Source organism: Acipenser ruthenus, chromosome 29 (assembly GCF_902713425.1).
Source record: "Acipenser ruthenus chromosome 29, fAciRut3.2 maternal haplotype, whole genome shotgun sequence".
Classification (NCBI taxonomy): domain Eukaryota; kingdom Metazoa; phylum Chordata; class Actinopteri; order Acipenseriformes; family Acipenseridae; genus Acipenser; species Acipenser ruthenus.
Genome location: NC_081217.1, coordinates 3384984 through 3398644, shown reverse-complemented (window position 1 = coordinate 3398644; position 13661 = coordinate 3384984). Strand labels below are relative to the sequence as shown.

The following is a 13661-nucleotide window of genomic DNA, read 5'->3' as shown; positions in this document are numbered from 1 at the left end:
ATATATATATATATAGATATATATATATATATATATAGTGTCCCCCACCTGGGATTGAACCCACAACCCTCCGGTCAAGTCCAGAACCCTAACCACTACTCCAAACTGCTATATATAATAAAGTACAACTTGATTTATTTCTTCATTTTAATTTTTTTTTTTTTTTTTAATGGCAGACATTGTGGCTAGATGCCTTCATAGGTGTGTATTCAAACAAAGTTTTATGTAAATTAATTGGTCATTATTACAATACGTTACTTCGTTTGTTCTTATGAGTGTCTGTATTTATTTAAATATAGGCCTATCGTGAGCAATTTAGCGTTTGTCCTGATTCCTTACAGGGATAACGTTTTTAAACAGTGCTTAAATCCTAAAGTGTAAACATTAAGGATATTAACATTCCTAGGAAAAACAAAGGCTTTAATTTATTTCTCGAAAAATTAAATCAAAAGATGTTTTACGTTTATTCCCAGATGTATTGCAACACATTGGCCAAGTATGCCAGATGCCATTCAAGAATGCCTTGAAATCAGTTATATTTAGTCAAATTCTTAATTCAGAGAGTGTGTGATTTCATTGTGCAAAAATCCGGGTTCCAGAGTAACACCGCTGGTAGTCCCTGAACAATTAAATTAAAGGATGTACTTATTCCTACACCTCCCCCAAAATCTGCCAAAAGACAGAATTATGAAATATCTCGCATTCTAAAATGAATCAAGTCGCTGCTATAATGGAACCACATGCTAGTTTGTGTTGCTTTGTATTTTTGTTATGAGAGCAATACTCCTAATGCAGATAATATACAAGTTGCGGGCAAGTAGCCGAGAGTTAACTTTCAAAACTGACTACTATTTTTTTTTTTTTTTTGCTTCCCCAATTTAGCAAAATAAATAAATAAATAAATAAATAAATAAATAAAAAACGCCTAAAGCAAAGTCAGTTTTATTCATCGATGCTGTAACGTGCTATCACCTCCATTGTAGAAAAAGGGGAAACAGGATTAGGGACGCGCCTGCTCCCAGGGTGGTTCTACATAGACACACACCATGCCTATAGCACGTTAGGGGGGTTCTTGGTTGACAAGTGGGGGTCCCATGAGTGTTTTCGTGGGTTTAATATGGGATTATGATAGGAGATTGACTCTCGTGTGGGCGGGATAAAAAATGATTATATAGGGGTGCGCGGGGTTAGCCCCGGCAGAGCTGAGCTAATTTTAACTTTCCAGTACACTGTTAGAGTGGGCTGGTATAGTGTAAACATTTAAAAGGGCAATAAATATTTCTTTGTACCTGAACAATGTGGTCCGGAGTGCCTCTGTGGAGTCAGTCGATGGGGAACGCTACAATACAGTCCATAGGATAAACTACTGTCACAAATCCCAAATATTACTGAGAAGTGACAATTGTCAAGTTTATTCACTAGAGGTCACTGTTACTATTTTGGATAACTGTAAAAGTAGGCGAATGACACAACTTGAAGTGGGAGAGCTGGACAGGTGTTCTTGGAAGAAGTTGGTTAATGCATTTCTCGGATTTCAATGGGCTGTCTACATCTGGCAGCACTGTGACGTGTTTGACTCAAGCTATAAATGAATGGAACCAACAGCACAGCAACCACACTGTCCTGCAAGGTACAGAAGCAGCAGCCTACTGTAGTTCAGAACAAACAGTTAAATCACCCTCGGATAACAACAATGGCAGGTGAGTAAACTAAAGACTTGCTTATTTCTGAAAACGTATCAAATCAGTTTTAAATGGAAATAGACTCATTTTAAGGTTATACAAATGTTGTGCATGTTACACAGTAATCTGTTTGCAGCTGTTGGAAAATATTTAACTAAGTTATATAAGTAGCGATCTTTGGATCCACGTTTATTTAGGAGGGACAGCTTGCATCGTAATAATGCTGGCACTGTTTATTTGAAGACTTTCTTTCAGCTCGGATATGTAGTTAACTAATAACTGTCTTTTGCAATGAACTAAATAATATAATTCAAACGGGTGGTTAAGAGATTTATTTTGTTTTGAGTGTATTAAAAACAAGAAAACGTGATCGTTTCGTTGTGGATATGATTATTTGCGCGTTAAAAATACCTTTTAAGGCAACGATTTAAAATTGAAAATCAGCAAATATCTGAAGAATGTTTGAAGAGCCAAAGGGTTGTGGGAAGCGTGTTGTTTCTGAATTCCCTGGGGTCTAAAAACGGGTATTTTGTATACATGTTAATTATGAAGATGGAAGCATTTATAATGCAGCCTAGGACTGTGCGTTGCTATGAGAGAAGCAGGGATTCATTGTGGAGAGGAATACACACTAACACTGATGCCACCAATATAGCATATACCAGAAGACACGAAAAAAAACTAAGTTCATTTGACTAAATGGGGTACTCAACTATTTTAGTCACCGTTTCATTTACTCATTTTCTAACCAATAATAATAATAATAATAAATTATTATTATTATTATTATTATTATTATTATTATAATTATAATCTTTAATTGTGCAACAAGCATGTTTGGTATTATAGAAAAGTGTTTCAAAATATGTAAACGTCACTTTTGTTTGTATGTCAGATTTCTAATTAGAAAACGTTTCTTTTTTCAATGCAATGTAAACTCTACAATGGAATATTAATGTATTAATTCTGCACTATTATGCAGTTTACAATTGGGTCTGGAAACGCATATACTGTAAAAGACAAATACTCGCTAAAATTACTGCAAAGCAATTCTCGAAAAATAGTTTAGCTCACAAAAAAGTGACATTTAAAATAATAAGGAAAAACTGGTCCATTAAAAATGCCGAACCTGTGGAACTGAATGAGTTAAACACAGCAGAGGTCATGGGTTCAATCCCCAGTAAGGACACTGCTGCTGTACCCTTGAGCAAGGTACTTTATCTAGATTGCTCCAGTAAAAAAAAAAACCAACTGTATAAATGGGTAATTGTATGTAAAAATAATGTGATATCTTGTACCAATTGTAAGTCGCCCTGGATAAGGGCATCAGCTAAGAAATAAATAATAATAATGTGTTAATATGTAATTGAAAGGCAAACTACAACTATCTAAAATGGGTTGCTAGGCAAGTGTCTCGAACAGTATAGTATAGATCACTCAGTGCTGAATTTAATTTAAAAATGCTTTGAGAGTGAGACCACTAAAGGAAAATCATACAGACTCAATACAGAGGCAACACAACTGAATTGTAAAAGTTAAAAAAAACAAATCCATTTTAAGATATTTTTCCGGTAACTTCCAATACAGACAAATGTATACAATCTAGATTATTTATTGCCAGTTAGCAAGAAATACTATGTACTGTAGATCTGTAGATTTACGATTATAAACTTTGTCACTGTGTATAATTCTTTGCTAAAGTGTAAACAGTTGAATGTGAGCTGCCTTCAGCTGGGTTTGGTGTTATCTTAATATTTACTTAAAACTAGCCCTGCCAAAAAAAAAAAAAAGTTATCAATTTTAAATGCAAGCTGCAGCGTTTTGAATTTAAATTGTTGTTTAGCATTTCTCTCCCAACTTTTACCCTGGTTTGCCATGTTTATTAATACCATGCCTCGTTATTCTTTACAAAGCTTACCTATACTTTATTATGCTTTCACTGTGCTTTATTACTGTGTGTTTTCACTATGATAAACGTGTATAAGGGTTAATAGGTCCCTGTGCAATCTGCTTTGCGTTGCAGTGCTGCAAGCCCAGCCGCCACAGTGCCTGCAGCTTCTATTACCGTCAATTAAACCCCACTGATTAGGTACCCTAAAAACGTCAGCTGCAACTCCATTCAGTAACTTTCCAAGGGCTAGCAGATTACAAACCTAATGAACCCCAGGGGAGCTGCATTCCCAGCCCCAGGATTAAAGCATTCAATCAATGCAGATTCCTCTGCTCTTTCCAGCACCACAGTAGATAACATCTCCCCTGAGCCTTCATTTTCTTGCTAAAATTGGACATTAAAGCCCAACCTTATCAGGCAGTATGAAATGTGAGCCTTCATAACTTGTGTCCTTGAACTGAAAGATGTTTTAACAGCAGAACTGTTTAAAAAAAAAAAAAAAAAAAAACAGCTGAGAATTTCAAAAACCCAAAGTAAAGTTTAGGGTAGTCTTTCTCTTTCAAGCTTCTTTGAGCTTCACAGATACAGTATTTACAGCTTTACAAACTGCAGTGTTCTAGTGGCACAGCAAGGAATAACTTTGCTATCGCCACCCAAATGTTTTACAATGCTTTTATTTGATGAAAATGTGCTGTATTCAGTCCGAGTACAACATAGTGTAAATGGACTGACTTTTTGATAACAAAAAAAGGTGCTGGCTGGATATTGATAGAAGAGGCTACTTAGCCGTGTTGTTGATCCTGTATCATCGGGATCCTTTGTTCTGCATTGGATTTACAGAGTTTTGGGAGGACAAATGGGAACAGCAGCTTTTCAAAGTTGGAGTGCAAGCTCAAATTTAGCAATTCAAATAAACGAGAACTACCTTGTTCCAAAAATGAAGTACCTTGACATTAGGCCACTATGGTATATTAGTTAGCCCACAGCATTCACCTGCATTTGGATTTAATTGATCATTTTCCATCAACTACTGCAATGCCAGAGGCGCCAGTCCTATTTAGACAACAGTGTGATGTTATCATGGTCTGCTGTGCACTTTGGCGAAAGTCTTCATCCACCTGTGGTGCTGACAGGGTGATCATAGCCACACCAGAGACTCAAAAAGAGTATCTTTTCTATTTTTGGTTACACTCTCAAACAATTACTGAGACGATGACTACGACTACTGCTACTACTACAGCTCCAAATGTTCATTCAAAGGGTTGCACATCATTTCAAACAGGTTCTGTTGAACCATTCAAGTCTTTGCATATAGTCTTTAAATAACAAACATTCTGTTTATATACCTAGCACTCGTTGCCAGCACTGGCAGGAGCATGGGGCTTGGAAACGGTTTGACTGTAACATATAAAAGCCCTTCTATTAAGCAAGGGTTTTCCAGACTTTACAGCTTTAGAATGCCTGCTTTTCACTAGCATGTGTGTAGACCCAGAAAAAATAATACAGCAAGCTTCAGGAGACAGGATTCAAAATAGCGTAAATATTGAGCAGAGTGGACACGGTCACTATTTTATTTCTGAATATAAACCACTTCTGTGCCTGTTTAATGATGCACTTTCTGCGGGGCACACAGCACCTCCTGATGATTAGCTTCCTCACAATCACTTAGGAATGTTTTCTTCCCCCACAGCAGCACAGTAATGCTGAGCAGCTGTTTACTAATCCCCTTGCACATTCCTGTGGCTGATTTCATGACAAGCACCTCAAGGTGTTTTAGAGGAGATAGATATTATTGGTAAATCCTGGCCAAGTTAGACTGTCTAGAATGACTCCCTATGATGCCCGATACAGATGCCCATAACCGACGCTCTATTTTCTTCTCTGGTTCACAGCTCTGGACATTGAGAGGTGCGAGCTGGAATGCGAGATAAACAACTTCGGTCACCGAACGTACCTGAACGGCAGAGATCGGCTGATTGTGAGGAGGGGCCAGCCTTTCACCATCACCCTGCATCTCCGCTCTGGGCAATTCCAGCCTGGCGTGACCACCTTCAGCTTTGTCGCCGAGACAGGTAACCTTTCACAATACTGCGGAAGCTCAAATTAAAAGGAGACCTTTTAGGATCTTAAAACCTAGAATATGACGGTCAAAATGAACTAAAAACTTTAAAAACACTTTATATAATAATTATAAAAAATATTTTTTTTAATTTTATATATATATATAATATATATATATTGGCAGAATGTTTGCACTCAGGAAACAATATGCATCCTGACTGATACTCCAGTCTCAGTGGAATGGGTGAAACTGCTATGCAACAGGATTCTTATTTCCAGACCTGCATATGTTGGCTTCTTTAATACATTTAGGTATTCTTGACATTTGTCGACTGTTAATGCCATAAAACAAAAAAGTGATTTGTGAACGGGGCACTAGAGAAGCCATGAAGCAGTAACAAGTACCATGCCATGAGAATGGAACATCATGGTGAAATGGTTACCAACGTTTCTCCGGTCAGAAAGCTTGGTGACTTCATAGAAAGTGAAGTGTATGCTGGCTCCACTTGCAGATAAACAAGGCAGTATACTGTAAGCGATCACAAATGTAACATGACATTGCTGCTCATCTGAGAAAGTTGTAGACTCACTGATTAGCCTTAAATGGTTATCACTATAGCCCTGGAATGCAGTTGTTCAGCTAGTAATAGTTAATGTCATCTTTGCTTAACTGTTTTTTGACATTTAATATTATAAGATCTCATCAAGGTTATGATTTAACAGTTCCCTGCCACATTTTTCTATCCCGCCCTATAAAACACATCATTTCCTGTGTTTCTTTCCAGTACTACAATGTTCAAATTCAGCCAGTAACTCTCAAATTCACTTGCCGTGTCGGTTCTCTGTTAAAATTACGACATTTTCTGAAGCAGGCTGGCTAGTCTAGACTGCCAACATAAATAACCAATGCTGCCAGCCTCAATATACAGCACTGTGTCCAACATTAGAAAAAGACTGGAAAAAAGTATTATTGTGTAGGTGGCGGGTCTTGATAGATTTTCCTTAGATCTGATCACCCAATGTCTGTGCTGGAATATCGGTATTGTAGATGCTTTAAGCATGGATTTTACATAATTCGATTTTGTACAGCAAGTCTCCAGACCCTGGAGGAAACATTTAGGAAATGCATGTGCAAGACCACTATTACAAACAGATTAGCTATTTTCACGGGTTCTCTTACTTTTACTGGAATATTATTAGAAACAGTAATTCATTCTTTTTTTTCTGCCTCTACTCTGCAGGCCCCTGCCCGTGTGAGTCAGCCGGCACCAAGACAGAGTTCTCCCTCTCGGGCGCGGTCGATCTGAACCAGTGGAGTGCGGCGGTGTCCTGCCACTCGGGCAACACTGTGTCCCTGTCCATCTGCTCTCCGCCCGACGCCAGGATTGGCCGCTACTCGCTGACAATGACGCAGGGCGGCAGCACCCGGCTCGGAGACTTCATCCTGCTCTTTAACCCCTGGTGTCCAGGTAACATTCTTTTCTAGTTAGTTCATTCAATGTGAAAGCAGGTTTACCACCAGCTTATGCTGCTGGCAAAGGTGAATTAACAGACCGCAGAGCATTTATAGAGTGGAGCGTCATCAGCTACTGAAGACTACTGTGGAGTGAGCCAAGAATGTTCTGATAACTTAACACCGACACCTCAGAATTATACTGGAAGCCAGTGGAAATTTGGTGGACTGGATATGTGGGCAGTGTATTGTTAAAGAGCTGAAGTTTCAATAGGGCCGATTTCAGCAGGCCAGCCAGAAGAGCATTACTGTACATTAATCAATGCGGCACACACAATAGAAAGCACAAAGCTTTCCACAGAACCGTCACATGTTGTCTACTACCTTGCTTTCTGCTGTTTTTATCTACAGGTGATTCCGTGTACATGGAGGACGAGGAAGAGCTCAAAGAGTACGTGTTGACTCAGGATGGACTGATCTTCCGCGGAACTGAAAAACACATTACACACTGCGCCTGGAACTTTGGACAGGTATCAGGGTTCGAGTGCAGGGTGTAGGCACACCACCAACTTGCTTTGTTGTTGATCATTCTGGTGACGCTTCTTTTCAAGTCATAATAAACATAATTAAAATCACCCAAAGGAAGAGATGCCTTTCCTCACTAATTTATTTTGCTTTCTGACCTCAGAAATCAATACATGGGTTTAAAAAAAAAAAAAAAAAAAAATTATTGCAACTAGTCTCTTTTTCAAATATGACCGTGCCAAGAACACATCTTTAGGGTGAATGTAGGTCTTTCTGTGACTTACGTTCACTGGGATCTGCGTTTCTGTTTCCTCCTCATCTAGTTTGAACCTGGCATCCTGGATGCTTGCCTGCAAGTGTTGGACATGAACCCTAAATACTTAAGTAACGCAGACCAGGACTGCTCCAAAAGAAACGACCCGATCTATGTGAGCAGGGTGGTGAGCGCGATGGTGAGTAACACATTGAACACATGTGATGGTGAGTAACATATCAACGATCTGGAACCATCACAATAAGACAGTAAAACAAACCCAAAGCAGCGTGGTACAAGTGGCAGGTGTTTCTATCAGTGCCACTTTCTACTGGATCTTGGGAGATGGAAGCCAGTGGAATGCAGGTGTGATTTCTCGTTTCCAGATAAACTGCAATGATGATAAGGGGGTGCTGGCTGGGAACTGGGGTGACTGCTCTGACGGGGTGAACCCGATGAGCTGGAATGGCAGTGTGGAGATTCTCCGGAACTGGTGTGGGTCGTACTGCCAGCCAGTCAAGTACGGCCAGTGCTGGGTGTTCGCTGCAGTCGGCTGTACAGGTACGATGTTTTCATTACCGGTGCTGTGCATCAGATTCCTGAAGCAGAACCGTGATAAGACGACCATTTCTAACTGACGGGGATATTTTTAAATGGAATTTTCCAATCTGATTCTCACAGTTCTTCGAGCTCTGGGGATCCCCAGTCGCGTTGTCACAAACTTCCTGTCTGCCCACGACAGCAACAGCAACTTGATCATTGAGCAATACTATGATGAAAACGGGACCATAATCAAAAAAACTCGAGATTCTATATGGTAAGAAACCCTAAAGTATTACTACATTAAAAATTGAAGACTGCTTTTGTTTTCCTTCAAGAAATAATGATGTAAAGAGCTTTGGGAATGAAGCACACAGTTCTGTATTTATAAAACGTTTTGCTGAATGTTTAGCCGCTTTCTATTTCATGTAGCTTCCAACTTGCTAATTACTGTCGATGTAATTCCTTCTGAATGCTCATCCTTCTCACTCAGTGCTTACATTGCATGTGGAACGCACTATCAAAATATTTACGTTAAAGTTCAACACAGGTCGCAATTAATTGTATACATAGCCACAGACATAGTCTACACTGATATAGAAGCAGGAAAGATCCAGGAGGGCTGTCCTGGAAGAACTTGAAGTCCCATATTTTAATTTATTTTTAGCCTATACGTGTTTCATATTAGCAACCAAATACATTTTATGTTAACTGATATGTTTGTGGGTTATCAAGTTTATCCACCACATGTTTTTTAGGTCCCCTACTGAACCATCAAAGCCACTAGTGTACCCGCCCCCACTTTTTAGTATAGGAGACCCTACAATACAGTGAACGTTGTTTACCACCCCCTGCAGGAACTTCCACTGCTGGGTAGAGTCCTGGATGACCCGCCCAGACCTCAAACCAGGGTTTGATGGATGGCAGGCGAGTGACCCGACCCCCCAGGAGAGAAGTGAAGGTAATGTTTTAGCTCCACTTGTTCCAATCAGGACAGGTTCAGTTTCCTTGAACGTCCCAGAAAAAAAAGACGGCAAGACCGATTTTATTGTTTGAATTACAAGGCTTACAGAGTTTTCTGAATAGCTGGTTTAAGAATTAATGCTGCAGTCCTAACTATGCTCCTGGGTAATTTCCTGATCAGTTTGTCTACAACGTATTTGTAACAAAAAAAAAAAAAAAAAAAAAAGTGTGCCACATTTTATATAAAAGTCTTTGATACAGTCTTCATTTTAGATTGTATAGCGGTTACTTTCAATATAGTATCAGCCGCTGCAAATCCTGTTCTCTCTCTCCCTCTCTTTAGGAGTTTTCTGCTGTGGGCCTATCTCAGTAAAAGCAATAAAGGAAGGAGAGCTGACCTTCAAGTACGACGCCCCCTTTGTGTTTGCAGAGGTCAATGCAGACGTGGTGTACTGGGTGAAGCACAAAGACGGCAGCCAGAAGAAGATGAGTTTCTTTAATCGGGTAGGCCAGCGCATCAGCACCAAGAGCGTGGGCAAAGACGTCAGAGAGGACATCACACATTTATACAAGTACCCTGAGGGTAAGGGGCAGTTCCTCCAAATGCATCCTCAAAAGTGCTAATGCTAAGCACTTTAGAATGGTTTCATATTAATTTTATATTTACACAGTTGTCATTCTCATAATTATAATAATTAGTTATTCAGCTGTGACTCCATTCAGGTGCAACCAACCACAAACTACTCTCTTTTACAGGGTTACTGTGGCTAATTGTTTCCCATGTCTTCTCCTTCCCCCATACATTCCTGCACTTATCATTGCTATCCTAAGGCAAAGTGGATTTGCCTGAGCAACTCTACTTATGCCAGTGTCAGCTCCAGCAAACTGGTTTAGCATTAACACATTTTCTTTCATAAGATTACCTATACATTTCACTCTACACCAGGCTCTGAGGAGGAGAGGCATGTGTTTGAGAAAGCCAACCACCAGAACATGCTGCTGAAACCAAAGCCCGCACCAGGCCTGCACCTCAAGATCAAGGTGACAGAGGGCATGAGGAATGGGTGTGACTTCGATGTCTACGCAGTTGTCACCAACAACACGCCCAAGCCCAAGCTGTGCCGCCTGATGTTCTGTGCCCGTGCTGCCCGCTACAACAGCACCGTGGGGGAAGAGTGTGGCATGAAGGACCTGCTCAATATGCAGATCCCACCTAACGAAGGTGAGGTCCACTGCAATACACTCTCCCCAATGTCATACTGAGACTTCCCAGACTTCAGCAAAGAAGAAATGAGAGACTATTTTGAAACCTCCAGCTCCCCCACTAACTTTTTGTTTTCGATTACATATACATTTTTATTTAAAGGTTTGAACCTTTTGTTTTACTATACGAGTGGGATAGATTGGTACCATACAACATCTCATGTTTGTTGTACGTTCTGTAAAGATCTTGCCTGTGAAAATGAACTGATTTTCTTTGATTTCAGAGAAGCAGATCCCCCTAAGACTAAATTACAGCAAGTACTGTGAAGCCATAACAGAGGACAACCTCATCAAGCTGGTAGCTCTTCTCATCGACTATGAAACCAAGGATGCTATGTTGGCAGTGAGGGACATTTATCTGGAGAACCCCGAGATTAAAATTAAGGTAGATGCATTGTTAATACCCACACCCAGATTCAACTTGAAGTATGAACATTTTGAGATTCTTGGATAAACGTCGCTATTCACAAAACCTTACTGTTTTAAAGAATGTTGTTCATTTCCAACAAATTTCACAGAGGTTTGGAGGTTTATTAAAATTATTTAAAAACAGCAGGTAATACAAGAAAACATTTAGAACAACTTCATTAAAACCCATTTACTCTAATGTTCTCAGAAAATAATCAACGTGACCTTTTTTACATTGGAAAAAAGTCATCAGTATGAAGCTATTAGCAAGCCCAAGACTGCTTGATGATATTAATGAGTGCAGTATCAGTGCAATGATCATATCACTCTCATGATGTGGCCTGTCTTCAAGTCTCATGACACTGAATAAGGTCCTTCTCATTCGCTATGTTATTAAAATGTTTACTTTGCTGGTCCTTCAAGGTAGGAAACTGTAGTTTGTTTGTTTCTTTTCAGATACTGGGTGAACCGAAACAGAACCGCAAACTGGCTGCCGAGATCACATTGAAGAACCCCCTGTCTGAGCCGCTGCAAGGCTGTTTGTTCTGTGTGGAGGGGGCCAACCTCACTGATGGAAAGGCAATCCAAGAACCGTAAGTTACCTCCAATACAGAAATGCAGGACTGTGCCATGCAGCGAGATCTCTAAATGACCATTTGGCTTGCCATAGTAGATCAGGTAATATTTGTATTTCTCTCTTTTTAGCATTGCATCGGTCAGCCCTGGCCAGGAGGCCAAGGTGAAAGTGTACTTCACCCCAAAGCAGTCAGGGCTCAGGAAGCTGGTTGTGGATTTCAACAGCAACAAGCTGCGTGATGTCAAGGGTTACAAGAACATCATCATCGGCAAATAGGCTGTCAGCTGCAAGACATGAAGAAGAGAGGGGGCGCTAAACTCTGAACCAAATCACAAGACTCCCTAACCTTTCAGAAACAAGAAGGGTGGCATTTGTATGTTTTGTTCTGAAGCAAATGTGTGATATTTACAACCATGGTAAAAATGTTAAGAAACTAAAGTGTTGATTTGATCAACCAACACCCCACCGGGCTATGTATGTAAAATTGCAGCCAGGCTATCATGTAACAGTAACAATGCTCACACTGTGAACCTCAGCAAGCTCTAAAACTGTTTCAACAGTGTGTGTGTGTGTGTGTGTTGCCCAACCCATATCAAGTGCTGATAACTCATCTAGAATCAATATGCACCATTATACCTTGTGTTTGATTCTGGGTGTTTTATTTCATTATTATTATTATTATTGTGCCAGAAATGTTTCATGCAATTAATAATACTCACAGTGTCAATTTTGGTGGTTAATTTCAAAATATGTTAAGTGAATATTGTGTGTATGTATTACATTTTACAAATTTCACTAGTATTAAATCTGCTTTTTAAAAGAAATGTAATCTTAAATGCATTTCTGTTTTTCTCAGTGAAGTGTTTTTCTAAGAAGTAAGCATGCTCAAAATGTGATTTGCATTTCAGTTTCAGTGCTTGTGGTTTCAGTTGCAAGTTTTTTAGTTTTGTTTAGACAATTTTTTTTTTAGCTTCATACGAAGAGTCTTCTTTAGACTCTTTCTGACAGGAATGCTCTAGCACTCGCCTTAAGAATTTATGCCAATAAGGATACGTTTGTATATTTTATATCCCCCACTGTAGATCTCTATATTGTGAACGAACTACAAGAAACAACAAAATGTGAAAGAAAGAGAGAGAATTTCAAATGGAAGCATAACAAATCCAGAATGATGACTTTTGGCTCTGTGTTAGATAATGAAGTGCCTTTGAAAGATACATAGTTCTGTTTTTGTTGTAATCTAAAACCAAAAGTATAAAAACCAAAAGTTTATTTTCATGTTTAGTTCAATCATGAAGAAACTTTTGCTGGTACATTTCAATCTGTACTGCTTCAGCGTGTCTTAAATGTTTATGCTATAAGAATCAATCAAGTAACAAAGTAATAAAACACTTGTATACTGTATAAAAATGAAAAGGTAATCTGTCACTGTGACTATCAAAGCCCTGGTCTGATAATCATTACAACACAAACGCAATCTTGTCCATCACAAGTGTTATTAAATCATTGACCCAAAACTGTAATATTAATTCCTTAGCATGCATTTTATTGAGGTGTTCCAGAAAAAAAAGGTAAATGGGCTAAAATGTCTGACTCTGCATATATTTTTATATTCATATATATATTGCATTATATTACAGCCTTAAAATATATCAAATACAAATAAACATCTGCACTTCAGAAGCTTGTTTGTCTTTTCATCATTGACCGAAAACACTGTAAGTGGGTAGCTAATGTGAGAGGGTAGATCATCTAAGAGGGTAGCTAATGGGAGAGGATAGATAATGGGAGAGGGTAGCCAAGGATAATTGGCTGGTGGAGATTTGGTTTTTCATTTTCTTGATTACAATAGTCACAATCAAAACGCTGAATTAAAACACAGATGCAAGATACAAAAATGATGGATTTTACAGTAAATGAGTAACACCAGAATATGGACAGTCCCTCCTTAATTACACAACAATCATTGCTGAGCGATCATGTTACCCTATAATAAAGTTCATTTTAGTGACACAGCGCCACACACTGTACAGTATGTTTCATAT

General features: G+C 39.1%; 1 protein-coding gene across 1 annotated transcript; it reads left to right on the top strand.

Moving 5' to 3' along the window:
• Positions 1 to 1526: 1526 nt before the first annotated feature.
• LOC117431870 (protein-glutamine gamma-glutamyltransferase 2-like) lies at positions 1527 to 13299 on the top strand. Its single transcript, XM_059004057.1, has 13 exons — positions 1527 to 1700; positions 5466 to 5645; positions 6876 to 7103; positions 7499 to 7617; positions 7936 to 8064; positions 8252 to 8426; positions 8547 to 8682; positions 9263 to 9366; positions 9712 to 9951; positions 10315 to 10590; positions 10856 to 11016; positions 11496 to 11632; positions 11745 to 13299. The coding sequence occupies exons 1-13, from the start codon at positions 1589 to 1591 to the stop codon at positions 11890 to 11892; spliced, it is 2145 nt and encodes a 714-aa protein (XP_058860040.1). The 5' UTR covers positions 1527 to 1588; the 3' UTR covers positions 11893 to 13299.
• Positions 13300 to 13661: the final 362 nt, after the last annotated feature.